At 41.4% G+C, this 18,038-nt stretch overlaps 1 protein-coding gene across 1 annotated transcript in view; it reads right to left on the bottom strand.

The window, feature by feature from the left end:
- Nucleotides 1-217: 217 nt before the first annotated feature.
- Nucleotides 218-18,038, bottom strand: part of LOC117525455 (myosin-9-like) — a 41,345-nt gene continuing 23,524 nt past the window's right edge. Inside the window, exons 22-43 of the mRNA XM_034187297.1 lie at nucleotides 17,068-17,176; nucleotides 16,621-16,752; nucleotides 16,317-16,523; nucleotides 16,074-16,211; nucleotides 15,460-15,583; nucleotides 15,210-15,381; nucleotides 11,818-12,030; nucleotides 10,704-10,848; nucleotides 10,421-10,627; nucleotides 10,194-10,298; nucleotides 9,896-10,048; nucleotides 9,530-9,778; nucleotides 7,988-8,200; nucleotides 7,495-7,707; nucleotides 7,229-7,390; nucleotides 6,762-6,890; nucleotides 4,624-4,712; nucleotides 4,184-4,307; nucleotides 3,784-3,992; nucleotides 3,441-3,549; nucleotides 1,454-1,626; nucleotides 218-1,036 (exon numbers count right to left, since the gene is read on the bottom strand). Coding sequence (XP_034043188.1) covers nucleotides 919-1,036; nucleotides 1,454-1,626; nucleotides 3,441-3,549; nucleotides 3,784-3,992; nucleotides 4,184-4,307; nucleotides 4,624-4,712; nucleotides 6,762-6,890; nucleotides 7,229-7,390; nucleotides 7,495-7,707; nucleotides 7,988-8,200; nucleotides 9,530-9,778; nucleotides 9,896-10,048; nucleotides 10,194-10,298; nucleotides 10,421-10,627; nucleotides 10,704-10,848; nucleotides 11,818-12,030; nucleotides 15,210-15,381; nucleotides 15,460-15,583; nucleotides 16,074-16,211; nucleotides 16,317-16,523; nucleotides 16,621-16,752; nucleotides 17,068-17,176 — 3,493 coding nt within the window. The 3' untranslated portion in view covers nucleotides 218-918. The remainder of the gene's footprint in view (nucleotides 1,037-1,453; nucleotides 1,627-3,440; nucleotides 3,550-3,783; nucleotides 3,993-4,183; nucleotides 4,308-4,623; nucleotides 4,713-6,761; nucleotides 6,891-7,228; nucleotides 7,391-7,494; nucleotides 7,708-7,987; nucleotides 8,201-9,529; nucleotides 9,779-9,895; nucleotides 10,049-10,193; nucleotides 10,299-10,420; nucleotides 10,628-10,703; nucleotides 10,849-11,817; nucleotides 12,031-15,209; nucleotides 15,382-15,459; nucleotides 15,584-16,073; nucleotides 16,212-16,316; nucleotides 16,524-16,620; nucleotides 16,753-17,067; nucleotides 17,177-18,038) is intronic.

Here is an 18,038-nt window from a genome sequence, read left to right as displayed (position 1 = left end):
CCATTGTTGCCCCCCCCACAAAAAAGGCAGCAAGGTAAATAGAGAATGGTGCGGAGGTCACCGAACAGCTGCTCTATAACAGAACCATTGTTACTCAGGTAACCTGTCAAGGAAATGTCTGTTAGACTTACGAAATGATCCCCCTGGTTTTCGCCGCACTAGGACATGAAAAATAATCAGGAAGCCAACACACACCTTTGATAAAATACAAAGCAAGTGTCTGCAGATCAATTTATTGTTTTAAGGCACCTGAGAATACAGAACAGACAAGGTTGGCATCAACAGGTCGCTTTTTTAATACGCTGCTTGGTTAAAATTGTGGCAAGACTGTGTTGCTACAAATGTGCAAAGCAAAGACTATAGTACGCAGTGAGCGCTACATGATGACCCACCACCATAAACATGTAAACCATCAGCTGTTACTGATCATTGTAACAGGTTCTCCATAGCTGCTGTCTTTAACTATCAAAACATGAACATAATCCAGTCTTGTGCGATTACATGTTGCAGTGTGAAATGTTAGCTGCTGACAGTGACTATAACTGCATACAGTACTGATATTCTAGAGTGACTGGCACTGAACCAGTTTCAGTATCAAAACAGACCACCCAAGTTCACTTGACCAAAGGGAGAGGGTTAAAAAAAAAAAAATTGGTATGAAATGACCACAATGGTAACAGGACAAACCTCAAAGCGAGCGCTTGTTCGCAGAACATTAGAAACCGTATACCCAAATAGACAGACCAAAAGTTACACATTAAACCCCTTGTAGGGACAAACAGCTGTCACCTACAATGAAATTCATGAGATATTTGGCCAGATTAAATGCATTTTATACACAGTAGCAGTAAGGCTATACGTCGGGGAAGTGACATGCCCGCAGACAGGCGGGTCAATATTTTCCTGTGTGCACTTCGTTCACTCAGGCACAGACTCAGAAGGTTCAGCTGGCAGAGTTACATCGTCATCGTCGATGTCTTCCTCTAGTCCAGAGCGATTCATGGTACGTCGTGTGGTTAAAGGAAGGTCTCCACGTCTAAAACAGATTAGAAACTTTTTTTAAAAATTGTAAGTCAACTGAAGAAATCAGTGATTACAGCAAATCAACATACATTCACAGAACACCTCAGAGCAACAAGACAGAATGAAACAAGTCTTGTCCAACACAGAGCTCAATTTTAGACATCCCTGTTTAATCAGGGTTGCTAGAGCAGATCATACAGATCCACTTCTGATCAGCCAATTTGTTAATCTGAAGTTTGACATGCATCTTCATGATAAATGGCCAATACATGTACATCTCCCCTATAGGCAAAATATGGTTAAGTTTTGGATCACCCAACATAAATTTGTTGCACATTAAGCCTCAAAGTTCTATTTACTTAAAATGCTTTTACGTGAGGATGACTGATGTAAATTCCCATTTGGGTAGAATAATATTTGAAAGTCTGACCTGAGCTTGCTCTTCAGGCTGCTGACTTCACGGTTCACGGCATCTGCTGACTCTGTGAGGTCATCCAGCTCTCTTTGCAGCTTCCTACGGTAGGCATTGGCTCGTGTCAACTCTTCCTCAGTGTCTTCGAGCTGCCGCTTCAGCTGACGTGTTCGACTGTTCAGCTTGTCAACCTGTTGGACGATAAAAGACTGTCAAACAGACTTCATTTTATAAGCATACACAGATGTGTGGTGATGCAATGGAAGCAAGACTACACAAAGTTTGTTTTTATTTAAAAAAAAAACTCAGGTTCACAGTTTTGTTAATACAGACTGTTGAAAACTGGCACATAAATGAGTGCTTTCAAACCTGCATGCAATATCCTTTAAAAAAAAAAACATTCTAAAGCTAGTGGTGAAATTTCAAGGCTGAAACTTAAGTTTACAAAGGAACAAAAGCCCATACCTGAATTCCCATTTATTGTTTGACACCCACTGATCACTAGTGGCCCCTTATTGAAGGATAGGGGTGTTTCAAGCATCAACCCTTGTCCAATTAGGCCTGTATGGTAGAGTGTGGAGGTCTTCGGACAATTCCTTTGACTTCATGCTTGGTTTGTGCTCTGACATGCACTGTCAACTGTGGGATGTTATATGTACACAGGTGTGAGCTTTTCTAAATTATGTCCAATCAACTGAATTCACCCCAGATGAACTCTAAGCTGTAGAAACATCTCAAGAATGATCAGTGGAAACAGGATGCACCAGAGTTCAATTTTGAGCTTCATGGCAAAGCGTGTGAATACTTGTGTACATGTGATCACTCAAGTTTTTCTTCTTTTTAATACATTTGCCAAAATCTCAAACTTTCACATTGTCATTATGGGGTATTGTGTGTAGAATGAGGGGAAAATTAATTTTATCCATTTTGAAATAAGGATGTAACAAAATGTTACACTGAGGTGCTGTGAATGCTTTCCAGATGCACTGTAGCACTTGAGTTAATTACAAATTTGGACTTGCTTTACTTATCTAGGAGGGAAAGATTGTGGGACAGGAGGACTGATTCAAATTAACTGGTTTTGAGTTTGTGAATCTGATGTCAGTGTACAGAGTTGTGTTTGTCATCTGTCACAGAATTTAAGTTCTGGCTTAATAGTCACAGTTGTGCTCAAGTTTATATACCCTGGCAAAACTTGATTTTTTTTGGCCATTTTTCACTGAATATGAATGGTAATTTTCCACTAATTGTTAGTGGCCGTGTTAAGCCATTCAATGTCAAACAACTGTTTACTCTTTCAATTTTAAGTGGAATCTACCCAAATGACCCTGATCAAAAGTTTACATACCCTGGTTCTTAATGCCATGTATTGCCCTTTATCAATGACAGCTTGGAGTCTTTTGTGGTAGATGTGGGTGAGGCTCTATTTACTCTGTAAAGCTGCCCATTCTTTTTGGAAAAAAGCCTCCAGTTCCTGTAAATTCTAGTAGTTTGTCATGATTTAAAAAGAGTAAACAGTTGTTTGACAAAAGACTGCCTCACACAGTTAACCATAGAGGGGGGAAAAAAAAACCTTTATTTGTATTCTCTGAAAAATGGAGAAAAAAAAAATCAAAAATTCTGCCAGGGTATGTAAACATTTCATTTCACTCAGTCATGAGTGAACCTTCAAAGACTACTCATTCCTTTTGTTACCAAGTTTTGACTTAAGTCTGCTTTTTTTTTTTTTTTTAAGAAAAGAGTATTAAACACTTTAGTCTCATTGGAAGGATTTTTGCACAGCTTGATGTAATGCATTTTTTTTCACATTACCTGAGCTCAGAATGCATTAGTATAATATCCCTGAAACTACCAGTTTGTAGAGCAGTACCAAACTATCCAGTTTAGGCTCATTTTAAAGCTTTTAAACCAGTGTTGGCAGTTTACAACTCCAAGTCATGTAGTTCCCCTTTATAAAGTTTGATTTACATCTATTCTGAGCAGGGGGGCTGGTAATGAGTTCTACCTGATCTTTGTATTGGTCCGAGTTACGCCGCTCATCGTCAACCTGCAGCAGGATCTCTTTCAATTTCTTCTCTGTGCGTCTGGACAGCCTGGAAGCCTGCTGGCGTTCCCTGAGATAAGAATGAAAAAGTGACATTAGAAGAGAATTGTATTCAGTGTGTCGCCATGTTTTCAAAGTGAGAGCAACTGCAAAGTTCTGTTCAAGTGGTCAATGTGTAAAATTTGTGAGCCAATTTTAAATAAAGTAGCACCAAGTGTTCATGGCAGAATGTCTTTAAAAAAGGGACCATTTTTTCTTTGAAATTCTCCCATATCTGGATGATTCCAACTTTCCCAATGCTCACTTAGACTCGGTGTCAAGCTGTTCTTCCAGCTGTGCGATCTTTGCATCCAGCGTGGCAATGTTGGATTTATACTTGGACTTGATTGTTCCTTCAACCTCCTGCAGCTTTAGTTTCAGCTCCTTGTTCTGACGCTCCAACTGGGAACGGCCTGTCTCCAGGAGCTGAGCATTACTGCGCTCTGAAGACAGCTCTGTCGTGAGCTGCTCAACCTAATCACAGACACAACTCAGGCATTGTGATGAAGTCCCCTTTTCAAAATTTACTTTAACTCATGAAGACTGAATCATTCATTTGTTCAATCATTTTGCATTTTACAGCTTCATACATTAATATTTTGGACTACTGCAGACAGTTAAGAAATAAAAGGCATCAGCATGGTGGACATTCTGTGCATCCGGACCTGCAACGCTAATCTCTTCATGCGGTCATTGACCATCTCGATGTTGAGCTTCTCCTCCTCTAGCTCTTCCTCCAGCTGGGTTATATGAGCTTCCAGCCGCCTCTTCTCCTCTGCCAACAGGGAACTGAGCAACAGGTGTGGAAGGTTAGAAGTTGTAGTTTATATACACTAGAGTAATTATTAGCCAGTTATAAAGTTCACACACGCAACATCCTGGACAGTTTCCAAAATCACATCACCGGAAGTTACAGAATAATAAGGGAATATCTTACATGTGAGCTGCAAACATACTTCCACATTTTAATATATGTATAGTTCAAGTCTTTGCAACAGCTGTTTAGACTGAAATAATGTTCAGGATTAGTGACCCTCAAACACATTACAGTAGTGGAGCTTTAGTTCACTCAGACTGTGTGTGGAAGCTGATATTACTGTCATACCTTTTTGTGTTGAGACTGTTAATCTCATCTTGGAGCTCATCTCTCTCACCCTGAGCCTGTTTCCTGAGTCTATCTGCAGTAGACAGCTCCTGGAGAAAGGAAATGTGTCAGAGGGAGTAGAGCCTGACCACAAAGTTAAAGAGACGTCCATGTGTGGAAATTAGGTCCTGAAGAATTTGACAAATGTGCAGCAACTTGACTTTGAAGGTACCAGATTCAACACCATGGAAATGGAACTCTCTGCCAATGCTTGGTGGCAACACCCAATCAGGTGAAACAGCCTGGCTTTGGTGAGTAGGAGTCCCACCATATTTCAAGCCTTCTACCTACTAAACCAGCTTATTCCAGTTATGAAGTCTGGCTCTTTTACCTGCCTGAATAGTCTCAGTACAATCACCTCTTTAAAGGTGAACAGGCGGAAAAGCGACCAGGCTTTTCAGTTCACTGACACTGGGGTTGTCCACTTCTGCACCCAGTTTAAGTCTGTATACCACTTACAATTAATATACAAATAATGAATATTTGAGTTCAATGGTACAAATATTTCATAGCTGGAACATACCATTCAATGAGGCTTCGCCTCAAATGGTATGTTCCAGCTTTCACAGAATTAAATTCTTTCCAATGAAAATATAAAAACAATTTGTTTTATACAAGAAAAAATAGAGCCTTGTCATCTGATGATATATTCATTTATAAACAGAAAAGGGACTTACATTTTGGTGTGCATCACATCAGTCCAACGCGAACTTTAAAAAGAAGTCCAAAAATAATTGATGTAGTCCATGATGAAGTGGACCAACTTTGTGTACTTCCACAAAACACTATACTTCCTCAGAGCAGTGAAAAAAAAAGTCCAGGTTTTCATTTGAACTTCTAACAGATCTTCACACCACCAGACGGCTTACAGTATAGTGGATTTGTTTTTGTGTGTTGGATGACAATTTGAAGGAGCCAGTTCTTCTATCACCAAAATAAACCCTGCATGTTTAGCTAAACACGACCCCCACTGGGCGAGGTTTGCAGTGTGCAATGGTACAAGACATATGGAACCAAATTTGCACGCTTAATGTAGCGCAACACAAATGGGATGAATAATCCATGTCATGTGACATACAAAGCACAAATCAAGTGACAAGGATTACTCAGTTATACAAAAGAAACTGATGAGCTCATCCAAAGAAAATTGTTAGTTTACATGTAGTGACAGAAGTGTCTGATTCCAGTTTTGCTCATGTATGATAAAATTAGCCCCTGCAACAAGCTCACACGAGCTACCTCATGTTCTACAAATCTCTTTTGGACAAAGGAGTTTTCTATAGCTTCTGAAGCAAGGCACACAAAAAGTTACAGGCTTCATACTTGGTCACAAAGACATTCTGGTGACAGGTAAGCTTCAACAGGTCACTTGTCTCTGCAGCACTGTCTCTAACAGTAAAAGCAGCCCCTAACATTAAACACACATGCATACACTAAATGGTGGCAGGGAGTCCAGAGCTCATCACATCCATTTACCCACTTCATTTTACAGGGCACATGTGCAAAATTACACAAGTCATGTGTGGATACTGATGCCAAGTGAAAGCCACGTTTCACCTAGAATGATGCGGTGCACCCTACGGCTCCATCCTTTCTCAGAACTATGACAGTTTGATTTCTGTGATTAAAAGAGGTGATGGTTTAGTGGTTAAGGCGTTAGGCTTGAGACCAGAAGATCCTCAGTTCACATCCCAGCCTGACTGGAAAAGTCACTAAAGGCCCTTGGGCAAGGTCTTTAATCCCCCATTGCTCCCAGTGTGTAGTGAGGGCCTTGTATGAATGTGAGGCATTTATAAAGCTCTGAGCATCTGATGCAGATGGAAAAGTGCTATGCAGTCCATTTACTTCACATCTTATATCAGTACTTGGATAATACTGCTATCTGGTATAAACCCCTAATGTACCCCAATAGTCTAAATGACGGTCTTGCTTACAGCACCTACTGGGGAAAACTACTGTGGAAATTATGCCCAACCGATAAACTGCCACTAAGAATTTTAACTTTGAAGCAAATTTCTGTTTTAGAGAATGTCCTTTTGGCTGGTACACAGTTTAAAATATGATGTTGCAGACACTGAACATCCAGTTTGGCACTGTACCTCCTGGGTGTGTAGCATGTCTCCCTCCATGGCTTTAAGCTTCTTCTCACTGTCTTTGATATTATTAACTGCTTCATCCCTGGACATACGCAGCTCTTCCAGTTCTCTCATCTGATCTTTCACTTGGGCCTGTGGAGAAGATGTAGAGAAACTGATGACTCACATTTACATTGTCAAGTATGTGATTAGGCCCACCATCTGATATCAAATAAAAGCAGGCATAAATGAATGCTTTCTTAAAAAAAAAAAAAAAAAAAATTTGGCACCATCAGTGACCAAAAAAAAAGGCACAGATTATGTAGTTTTCTACAGTGCATTCAGCATGTGCCACAGATGTCTTCAGTTTGGCAACATGATGTAAGATTAATTGTTGCTACTGAATATTGTCAGACAAAGAACCTATTCAACATGAACGAGAAAATCCATAGCAGTCCACTGTGGCACAAAGTCTGAGATGTTTGCTTTACCTGCAGTTTCTTCAGCTGCTTTAAGGCATCATCGCGACTCTTATTAGCACCTTCAAGGTGGACTTCAAGCTCTCCCAGATCCAGCTCCAGTTTCTTCTTGGCAGAGAGGGCTTGGGAACGTTGCCTGCGTTCATCCTCCAGTTCTATCTCCATCTCACGCACCTGATTGCATGCAAAAATGAGTTTTCATATTACATGACACCAAGTGAAAGAAAAATTTGAAGTCTTGCTGCAGTCTGTGAGAATTAAGTAAGCATGGGAGACACCTGTTTGACCAGCTGCTTCCTCCTTTCCTCTCCTTGCTCATCTCTGCCCTGCAGGTCCCGCTCAAACTGGGCCTTCATGGCCTGCAAGTTGACCTCCAGACGCAGTTTGGCATCTTCTGTGGCCTGTAACTCATCCTCCAGCTCCTCCAGCTGAATTTTCATCTCCTCCAGTTGCTGCTCCATGGCACGCTTGGACTTCTCCAGCTCATGAACCTGTGAAAAGAGAGCAGCAGGAGAACATGGACTTACTCCATCCATGATACTCATTACTTTATGGTTTGCAGAAGTTTGTAAGTTTTATGTTGGGGATGGAACACTGCTGGCTGTTTGTCCATTAGCATCACGATATCCATCATTTATCTCAGTTCAAATACACACAAATGAAAATTAGCTGTTCACTTAACAGTAGCACTGTAATGTTTACTGTAGAATAGAATTTAAATTTTAAGTGCGACAACTATGAAGTTTACAGTTTTCCCATGTTTGCACTTACACTCTTTCCAACGTCATCCTTTGATGAGACCAAGTCATCCATCTCAGCCTTGAGCACTTTATTGGTCCGGTCAAGTTCACCTTTCAGGTCTGTAAGAGTTTCTAACTCTCTTGCCAGGGTCAGCGCTTTTGTTTCCTTCTCCCTGGCCTCCGCTTCGGCACGGTCACGCTCCTCTGCATATTGAGTAGAAATGCATTTCTCTTCGGCCAGCATCTACAAAAGACAAAATCATGATTTAGTCAAGTTGCCAGATGCAAGGTGTCTTCTCAAAATCCTACTACCTGATGCACGTTCTTGAGTAAACATTAGCTTAGATCAGGGGATTTCAAAGTGTGCCCCCCCCCACCCAGAAAAAATGAATAGCTGCCCCCCCACTGACAATTTCAATATCTTCGTGCGTGTTTTTTATTCTTTTACGCATTTTTAACGAACCATCTATGCATTTACACATTTTACAGCCTTTGTAAACATTTTAAATGTTTTTAAAGAACTTTCTATTATTCTATTTTTTATCTTTTGCCATATTTTAACATATGCTTTTAAACGATGCATACTGATAAGATTTTTGATCGATGCTATTACCGATCCCTTTATCAATACCTCCTATGAATTTTCTGTGTACTAAAAGTAGGCTTTCTATGTCAATAACATTTTACCGAGTCTTAAAGTAAATAAATATGAGATTGGCCACTGGATCCTTGATCTCTGGACATAATCTGTAGTTTCTCAAAAGCATTTCCTTTTAGACAATGGCATAAATGTCACTCCATACCTCTGAGCTGAGCTCTTGCAGCTGGGTGTGCTGCAAGTCACCATTAATGTAACAAAGAATGCAGGACGTATCATTTTGGGAGGAAAAAAAAAACTGTTTATTCTGTTGTAGTTGTCTGTTACATTTGGAAAGAGGTGGCATTTGATTTAAACTGCGATTTGCTTTGAAGTTAATTCCAGCCAGACTAACTTGACTCGGCAGAGAGTGGAGCAGTGTTTGGAGCTGTGCTAACAGAACGGAGGACTAGTCTTGTTTCTTATCTGCAACAAGACAAAAGTCCCAGTTAGTGACTTTAATCCGTGCAAAAGTGACTCACGATTGACATTTTTAAATGACAGAGGGGTTAAGAAGTGGACTTGTTGCTTCTGAAAAGCAGCAAAGCAATAAACCTATGAAGCAGCAGGTCCGAGCACTGCTTCATTGTTTCAAGCTTCAAAGCAGAGCCGTTACAGGAGCAGTTGATTACAGGCCCGCTGCAGGGTCTGCAACCAATGTAAAGTAATAATTTTCCAGATAAAACAACGGGCGCTCTTGAGGACTGATAAGGGAATCGTTAAGGAAAAAGGCCATTAATGTCAGTGGATTGAATCATTTAATGATTCTCAAAAAGAACTGGTTCATGATACCCATCCCTAATGCCCCCCTATGAAGAACTCTAGCACCTCCTGGGGGGGGGCTTAGTTTGAAAACCACTGGCTTAGATGTATAACTGGCCATTTCCTCACACTGAACCAAGGCACGATGACATGTTACATGCAGTGAAGTAATACCTGGTCAAACTTCTTTTGCTTTTTCTCCAGATTGGAGACAATCTGCCGAAGGTGGTCCTGGTCCACCATGAGGTCATCCAGCTCCTGCTGCAAACGGGTTTTTGTCTTATCCAGTTTGTCATAGGCTGAACTTTTCTCCTCCAGCTGCTGCTGAACACTGTCCAACTCCCGTTGGACTCGTTTGCGGCCCTCCTCAGCCCCCTCTGCTGACAAGGTGTCCTGTTCTGCCTTTTTCTTCATTTCTGCCAGCTATAGAGAGAAATAAAGGACACCGTGTTGGTGGGTCAAGACAGGATCTGGTGAAGACTGCACTCAAGATTAAATAAACTACTCACATAAGTGAGTTGTAAGAAATATTTGACTGACCTGAGTCTGGAGAGTAGAAACTTGCTTCTCCACATTCTTCTTGCTCTCTTCCTCTTCTTCCAGCATCTCCCGCAAATTGTTCCCCTCATCCTCCATCTGCCGTAGGCGGCTGGAGAAGGAAAGTTTCTGACGGGTTTCCTCTTGGAGCAGCTCCTGGAATTAAGGAAAGGTAAGCTGATCAGGTTTGTTGGCATAGACAACACCACGTGTACTCTAATCTTAAAAGCTGCCATTAAAATAAATAGATTACTAAAGTATAGTGTCAATGTGGAAAAAGTGGGACTAGTAGATGTTTAACCTGAGTATCCTGCAGCTGACACTCCAGTGTAGAGATGTCTTTGTTGAATTTGATGTTCTTGCCCTCTGCTGCATTTAGTAGACCAGTTAGATTCTCCACCTCTGACTAAATACCAGAAAGAAAGAGTGTACAATGTCACAGCAATATCTCAACAGTTTCGCCACTAAATTTATCCTCACAAGAAAATCTGCCTTTCATGCCTCCTTTTCTTAAAAGCAGCTCCATACCTGCATTTTTGCATTCTTTTCTGTCAACTCTTGTTTCTGTCGTTCACTTTGCTCAAATTTGGCCAGGAGTTCTTGAACCTGTGCTTCAGCCTTCTTCCGACGATGTTCAGAGTCTGCTTTGCCTTGGGTCAGAGTCTTTTGCTCAATCTGCAGCTCATTCCATTCACTCTCAAGGGCCTGCTTGCTCTTCTCCACTGATGCTTTGTTCTACAGTAGCAGCATGTGACAGTTATTCAAGTTGCACAGATGTTTTACCACATTGAAAAATTGGGGTGTACGTTACCCTTTTGGCTTGTTCCAGCTGTTCATTGATTTCATCAAAAGCCTGATTGTGTTTTTGTCTCATTTCAGCCATCTGCTGTTCGTGGACCTTTGCTTCTTCATCCAGTGTTTTCTTAAGCTGGGCAACTTCTGTCTCACGTTTACTCCTGGACAGTCAGAGAACCAAGAATTAAGTGTGAAGTTGAAGAGGGAGAGATTACCTCTAGAGACGTTTGGGTGGAATGATGCACTGGTTCCACTGTACGGAATTGCAATACGTGATGACCACCATCAACTCAAATACATAACCTATTGCCTTTTCATGAATGAACGTGGATCTGCTGCAGTCACCTTGTGTGTGGGTGTCTGTTCAGCTGCTGAGGCACCTGCATGCTCACTTAAAATACAACACTGCCTAATGTCACTGACATTTCCTCACAATGTCAAGTGGTGCATCTCAACTTCCCCAGAGGGAATACTAAACACTTCAGAGTGGACATCTGAAATCTGTATCACATTTCTGTCCAGTGACCTCACAGGCTAGTCTTCCAGAGACTGGATCACTGCACAAATTCTCAGGTAGGTTTGACACTGATAAGCCTGGCTGATGGCAGAGTCCAAGAAATCTGGAAAAATGCTTAGTTGTGATTAAATGGTTGTGAACACTAGGTCAAATGAAAAAGAAAGCCATCAACTGCACAAACATTCTCCAGTGTTAAAGTGAGCCTTTCCCTACATAACCTTAATCCCCAGGTTTGCCCAAACTGGGTGCAAGAGAAAAGTTATGCATTTTTGATGGAGTAGTTGGTTGCCTAGGACAGACATATGCATGCATGTCAAAACAAAGTCACTACGTTGATGCCCTTACACATCCACTAGTAGCCTACAAATGATTAGTTTAATGAACTGAATTTTGTAGTGGTTAGTGGTCCATGCATTGACCTATGTAGGGGACGGAACATTTCAATCTTACTGGTAGGTTTGTAAATACAGGACTACAGATGGAACTATGTGGTTGCTTTTTATGTAGTCACTCAATTTTCACAATTTAGGGCTGATTAAGTTAAATTTGCAATATTCTGATTTACCTTGTAACTAAAGCATTCTACATGTTCTTTACTCAGTGAAGTTAATACCTCAGTTCTTGCTGTGCTGCTGTGGAGTCCAATGTGTCTTCTAGTTCAGTCTTAAGGGCCTCCAGCTCCTCTCCCAGATCCCGTCGGTGTTTTTCAGCCTTCGATCGAGCCTGCCTCTCTAACTCCAGGTCTTCCTGCAGTTCAGAGATTTGGGCCTCCAGTTCCCTGATTTTCTTCTGAGCAGTGTTCTTTGCTGCAGCTTCTTCTTCTATCCTGGAGGTCAGGACACAAGAAAGGATGAGCTCATTGTACTGGAGGTGGCAAGAAATTCAACATTTCAAGCAATTAAACTTTGGGGAAGTCAGTTTTCTCCAAATGATTAATGAGCAAGTTGTTCCTCACTAAAGCTATAAATCTTAAAGCCAAATCTGTATGTCATGTTAGTCTGCCTGGTGACCACCGTTTTAGGTGGTCTTTTTTCCCCTTCCAGGGAGCACACAAAGTTACTGGAAGCTGTGGTATAAGACTAAGAAAATTGTAACAAAGCATGTTGTACAGTGCAGCCTCACTTTCCACATTTTATTTTAAAAGCCTTATTCTAAAGTAGTCATTTCATTTCCCCCCAATCAACATTCTACTCACAACACCCCATAATGACAACATGAAATAAAGTTGAAATTTTTGTAAGTTTATGAAAATAAAAGAAATCACATTTACACAAGTATTTACACCCTTTGTGCAGTACCTTTGGCAGCAATTACAGTCAAGTCTTCTTTACTATGGTGCACCTATCTTTGGGCAGTTTTGCCCATTCCTCTTTGCAGCACCTCAAGTTCCATCAGATTGGCTGGAGTGTTGGTGCACAGCCATTTTCAGATCTCTCCAGAGATGTTCAATTAGATTCAGGTCTGGACTATGGCTGGGCCACTCAAAGCCACTCCTTTGATATCTTGGCCTGTGCGCTTAAGGTCATTCTCCTGCTGAAAGATGAACCATTGCCCCAGTCTGAGGTCAAGAGCATGTTTTCATCCAGGATGTCTCTGTACATTGCTGCATTCATCTTTCACTCAGTCCTGATTAGTCTCCCAGTTCCTGCTACTCAAAAACATCCCCACAGCATGATGCTGCCACCACCATGCTTCACTGTAAGTATGGTGCCTGGTTTTCTCCAAACATGATGTCTGGCATTCATGCCAAAGAGTTCAATCTGTCTCAGACCAGAGAACTTTGTTTCTCATGGTCAGAGTCCTTCAGGTGCCTTTTGGCAAACTCCAGGCAGGCTGCCATGAGCCTTTTACAAACGAGTAGCTTCCATCTGGCCACTCTACCATACAGGCCTGATTGGTGGCTTGCTACAGAGATTGTCCTTTTGGAAGGTTCTCTTGCCACAGAGGAATGATACAGCTCTGACAGAGTGACCAGCAGCTTCTCTGTCACCTCCCTGACTAAGGCCCTTCTCCCCCGATCACTCAGGTTTAGAGGGGCGGCCAGCTCTAGAAGAGTCCTGATGGATTTGAACTTCTTCCATTTACAGATGGAGGCCACTGTGCTCAATTGGGACCTTCAAAGCAGTAGAAATGTTTCTGTACCCTTTCCCAGATTTGTGCCTCAAGACAATTCCTTCATGCTTGGTTTGTGCTCCAACATGCACTGTCACCTGTGGGCCCTTATATGGAGGTGTGCCTTTCAAAATCATGTCCAGTCAACTGAGTTTACCCCAGGTATACATGTGATTTAGTTTGAAAAAAATCTAAAACAAACCTTTTCACTGAAAACTTTCCAGATGCACTGCCAATATTCTTTTGGCTGCACTGATATCACATACCCACAATTCTGCGTGCAACACATGCTCACCATATTGCAAAAATATGGCAACAACTCAATTTGTCATGGCAACATTCTGTTCTCTGAAAGGACTATACAACCTGTATGTTGAAGTTTACAGACCATGACTGAGGCCTGAGTTTGCCACATTGCACACAATTTAACACTGGCTATTGATGTGGACATGGTAATACTAGAACTTTAATGTGCGATCTGTTGTCCGTTGATGTTATTCTGCACAGACGAGACATTAAATCTGGAGATGTCCTGAACCAAATTGACCTATTAAGAGACCACATCAGTGCAATTAAACCTGGTTTACTAAATCCTGCATATTTTCTCGTTTCATTTCACAAACATGGTGCTGATGTAAGCATCCAGTCGGTGCTGCTGCTGGGTTCACTAAAGAGCATATTCTAACACTAGACTAATGAATGAGAAGTAATGCCTCAGTTTCCTTGTTCTGTTAATGGTTGGCACCACCAGTATGAAATGGGTCAATATGTTCTGTAACTTCTGCTGCACAGTCTCAGCTAGCAGTAAGCTCTCACGAAGGGCTCATTATTGCAGCAAGAATGGAACCCTGTGAAGGAAGCTCGCCAGCATGAGCATCAAGCTATCACTGAGTTCTTGACATGTTTTTACAGTGGAAATTCATACAATTAAAGTTGTTTTTGGTAATTGATGTTAGCAATTTGTGGCACTGGGTCAACACATCCAGAGATTAAGCTGGAACAATGGATTGATGTGACAAAGACTTGGATGACCTCTGTCTGCAATTGATGAGTTTCACAAGAAAGTTGATTGATTTGTGAGAACCAGAAATTGCCTACACAGCAGATAAAATCCCACAGGTACTGGGTAAAGGTCATGAAGCAGCTAAGTATTACAGAATGTGAGAGGGAGATAGGAATCAGCCCTGACACTCTTTGGAATGAGACGTGTGGGTACCATATGATAAATATGAATGGGATAAGGTTTGTGGAAATTCCCAAACAATATTATGGGACTTGAGGGTTAAGACCATACAATTTAAGATTCTGCACAGATTTGTTGGACCCCATGTAGGCTCTTCAGACTGTTTAAACCATTCGGATACTTGTTGGAAGTGTTGTGTGGAAGAAGGCATGATGTTGTGGTCATGTCCTAAGATTAGTCAATACTTGATAAAGATTCACAGTTGCATTGTTAACTCCTACAGACATTTTGTACTTTGCCCTGAGCTATATATGCACTAGGAGAGTGTAAAGTCCTGTCTACTTTTCCCTCAACCACTACAATCCTGGATGTAAACCGCTATAACAGATTAAACTGGTCAAAAAAATTATTTCATGGACTTTGAGATATGAAGGTGAAACTTCTCTCCAGAAGCTTGTTACTGCTGATGAAACTTTTGTGCGCAATTATAAACCTGAAACAAGGAGACAGTCCCATTCAGTCAACTAATTTTCTTGGAGAAATTACTGCTCATTCAAGCCTCGTATATTAGAGACCAACCTTAAAATAAGGAAACAGCACCACAACATAATGGCAGCATTTACCAATTACGAACTGGATTAAATAGATATCTTAGGACCATAGAGTATATTTTCCTACAAAATTTTGTAGGCTTCTTTTCATCTCCCAACCTGGCCAAAGCAGCAAGGAGCTCCTCTTCTTTCTTTGCTAGTTGTGCTCGAAGTTCAGCAATTTGAGCCTGCAGGTCTGCAATCTGGTCATTGAGCTCAGTGGAATCTCCTTCCAATTTGCGACGGTTTTTCTCCAGCTCCTGACGTTGTTTTTCCTCCTTTCTAAGACGATCTGTGTATCAACAGAAAACTTCAGAATGAGATTTATTCTGTTAAACCAAAGAGTCCAGCTGTGAATTTATAAACTTACCCTCCAACTCTGTGATCATGGCTTCATGTTTATTCTTGAGCTTCTGTAAGCTTTTGGACTTTTCTTCTTCCTCAGTCAAGTTTGTGGTGAATTCAGAGACCCTCTCCTCAAGCAGTTTCTTTTCCTAAGGTTGGAGGACAGGAAATGCATTATTGCACAATTTGTTTAAAGTCAGTGGCGCAAGATTGGTCAAATCTTGTGAGCTAATGCAAAAAACTGCAGCCATTCAGTTTAAAAGTACAATTAAGATGAGTGTTCACAGGTTAACATTCAGGTTATCGTGAAGTTCTAAGCATTCAGATTGGGGCAGATACTGCATGCAAACAAGTGTATCTGTTTTTTTATGAGTAGTACACCAGACAACTGCAGTTCAACTTCATTTTTACTGCTGTAAACTATAAAGGAACCAAATATGTAACAAAGTTGATAACTTAATTCAGTGCTTGCTCAAGCTGCTGCACTACAAGATCTAAGATAAAGCTTTGAGTAGTTATTTTAAGTTAGTACATCTTGTGAGTTGTTGAATATACAGTAAGTTTCGTTCCATATTGTAGGGACAGCTTCAAATGAAGTCCTTGAGAAAGCTTGTTTGATTGATCATTACTGCTGATCACCTTGTTGAGTTTGCTGTTCTGGTCATCCAGCATCATGATGTCTTCTTCCAACTTCTTCAGCTTGGCATCTGTGGTGACTTTCTCTATCTGCAGCTTCTGTCTGGCCGCTTCCTCCTCATCCAGTTGCTGCTCCAACTCCTGCATAATCATGATGTACAATTAGAGTTAAAAAAAAAAAAAGACCACAGTTTTGGACATTCTCTTGCTCTGAATCACTGCTTTTCTTTAATCTTTATAACCAACCGTGATGTTCTGTTGCATTTTCTTCCTCTCGGTTTGCAGCTGTGTGGACCTCTCTTCCTCCTCCTCTAGGCGGGACTCAAGGTCATGGAGGATCTCCTCCAGCTCTTGTTTCCTGGTGGCCAAACGGGCCCTCATCTCCTCTGCTTCTGCACACAGCTCTGTTTCTGCTTGGAGCTGTTCCTGAAGAGCCAACTTCTCAGCAGATAGCTAGCATAGGAGGGGAAAATGTCAAGATGGGGTCTGCATTTTATTGGAGAAATAAGTCCTGGGGGGTGATTCTGTCTGCAGCAGGAAAATATCTCACCTGTTGGTGCATTATTTCATAATCCTTGAGCTGCTCCTCAGCTTTCTGCTGTTTCTCCTTCACCTTGCTCAGCTCCTCCTCTTTAGCCAGCATCTCCTCTTCTTGCCGGGACACTTGCAGGAGAGGCTTGACCTGAAAGTCAGGGGGTTGGGGAGGTTGTTTTAAGACAGTTAAGGACCTGTAACATGTAATTTGAGAAGATACTTTATTTTGATGTTCCAGATTTATTTATTTGAAGTTTGCAGGTATATTAGAGCTTTTAAAAATAAAATCTTAAACTGCACCTTCAGCCAGTGTGTTAAGTCCTTTGAACTGTCATTAGGGTAAGTCATCATTTCAGAGGAAATAGATTTCAATCAACATTTGCATTCATTTTATTGTATAACTGTCATTGTCATTTGTAACAGTCACTGTATTTGTGACAGACAGAATGCAGACCAGCTGTACCTTTGTGAAAAGTCTCCACCACGGCCAGTTTCTGAGCTTGAGGTAAGCAGCACAGTTCCTCTGGATAACCCTCATGGCTGTCAGCTGCTGCTGCCTCTTGGCAAATGCTCTATTAAAAAAAAAAAAACAATTTGTCAGCTATGACTGAAGCAAAGCAATTTTGACTCCATTTCATGTAGTCCAGTTGTTTAATTGCGTGTTCACCAATTATGCAAGCATGAGACTTCAGATTGCCAACATCAATATTTAAAGTTGAGTTACTTCAAACTTGTTACTGGAACTTTGTGTGCACAGGGCAAAGTTCATGTTTTCAGTGTTCTATAATCCACATTGGTGTCTTTTTTAGCAAGACTTAAACTAGCACTACATGAAAACAAGACTTTAATGGACACCGACTGAGGGATTGAAGATGTCATTCAGCTGGCAAAGCATTAGTTTAGTTTTGGCAAATATTGGCCAAGGCATTTTTAACCAAAACTAAATTTTCCTATACATTAGACACTAACTTAAAAAAAGCCAATTCTAGTGGGCTCCATACAAAAGTGCTAGATATGGAGGCTCGCTCTTGGAGACAATATTAAGAATGTCGGGATTAAAGAAGATTCAGAAGAGGGGCGGCCAACTGAGTTTGTCTCTAGCCTTATTCCTGAACTGCTTGCCAAACAGCATTTCCCAGACTATAAAAATTGATCGCGCGCACCGATCACTGCAGCCCAAACCAGTGCCTGGTGGCAAGCCGCGCATCATTGTGGCTCGGATCCATCACTTTCAGGTGAAAGAGCTGATAATGCGCCTCGCTAGGGCGCAACCGATGGAGTATAAGGGGAACAAGGTCCTCATTTTCCCGGACTACACCAGCGAGGTCATGAACCAGCGCCGCGCTTTCCGAGATGTGATGCAGGCTCTGAGAGAAGGGGGAATCAAACACTTTCTGCGCTACCCAGCCAGGCTCCACGTCCAGTGGCACGGTG

The sequence above is a fragment of the Thalassophryne amazonica genome, chromosome 15 (assembly GCF_902500255.1).
Source record: "Thalassophryne amazonica chromosome 15, fThaAma1.1, whole genome shotgun sequence".
In the NCBI taxonomy this organism is placed as follows: domain Eukaryota; kingdom Metazoa; phylum Chordata; class Actinopteri; order Batrachoidiformes; family Batrachoididae; genus Thalassophryne; species Thalassophryne amazonica.
This window is presented reverse-complemented; position numbering and strand designations above follow the sequence as displayed.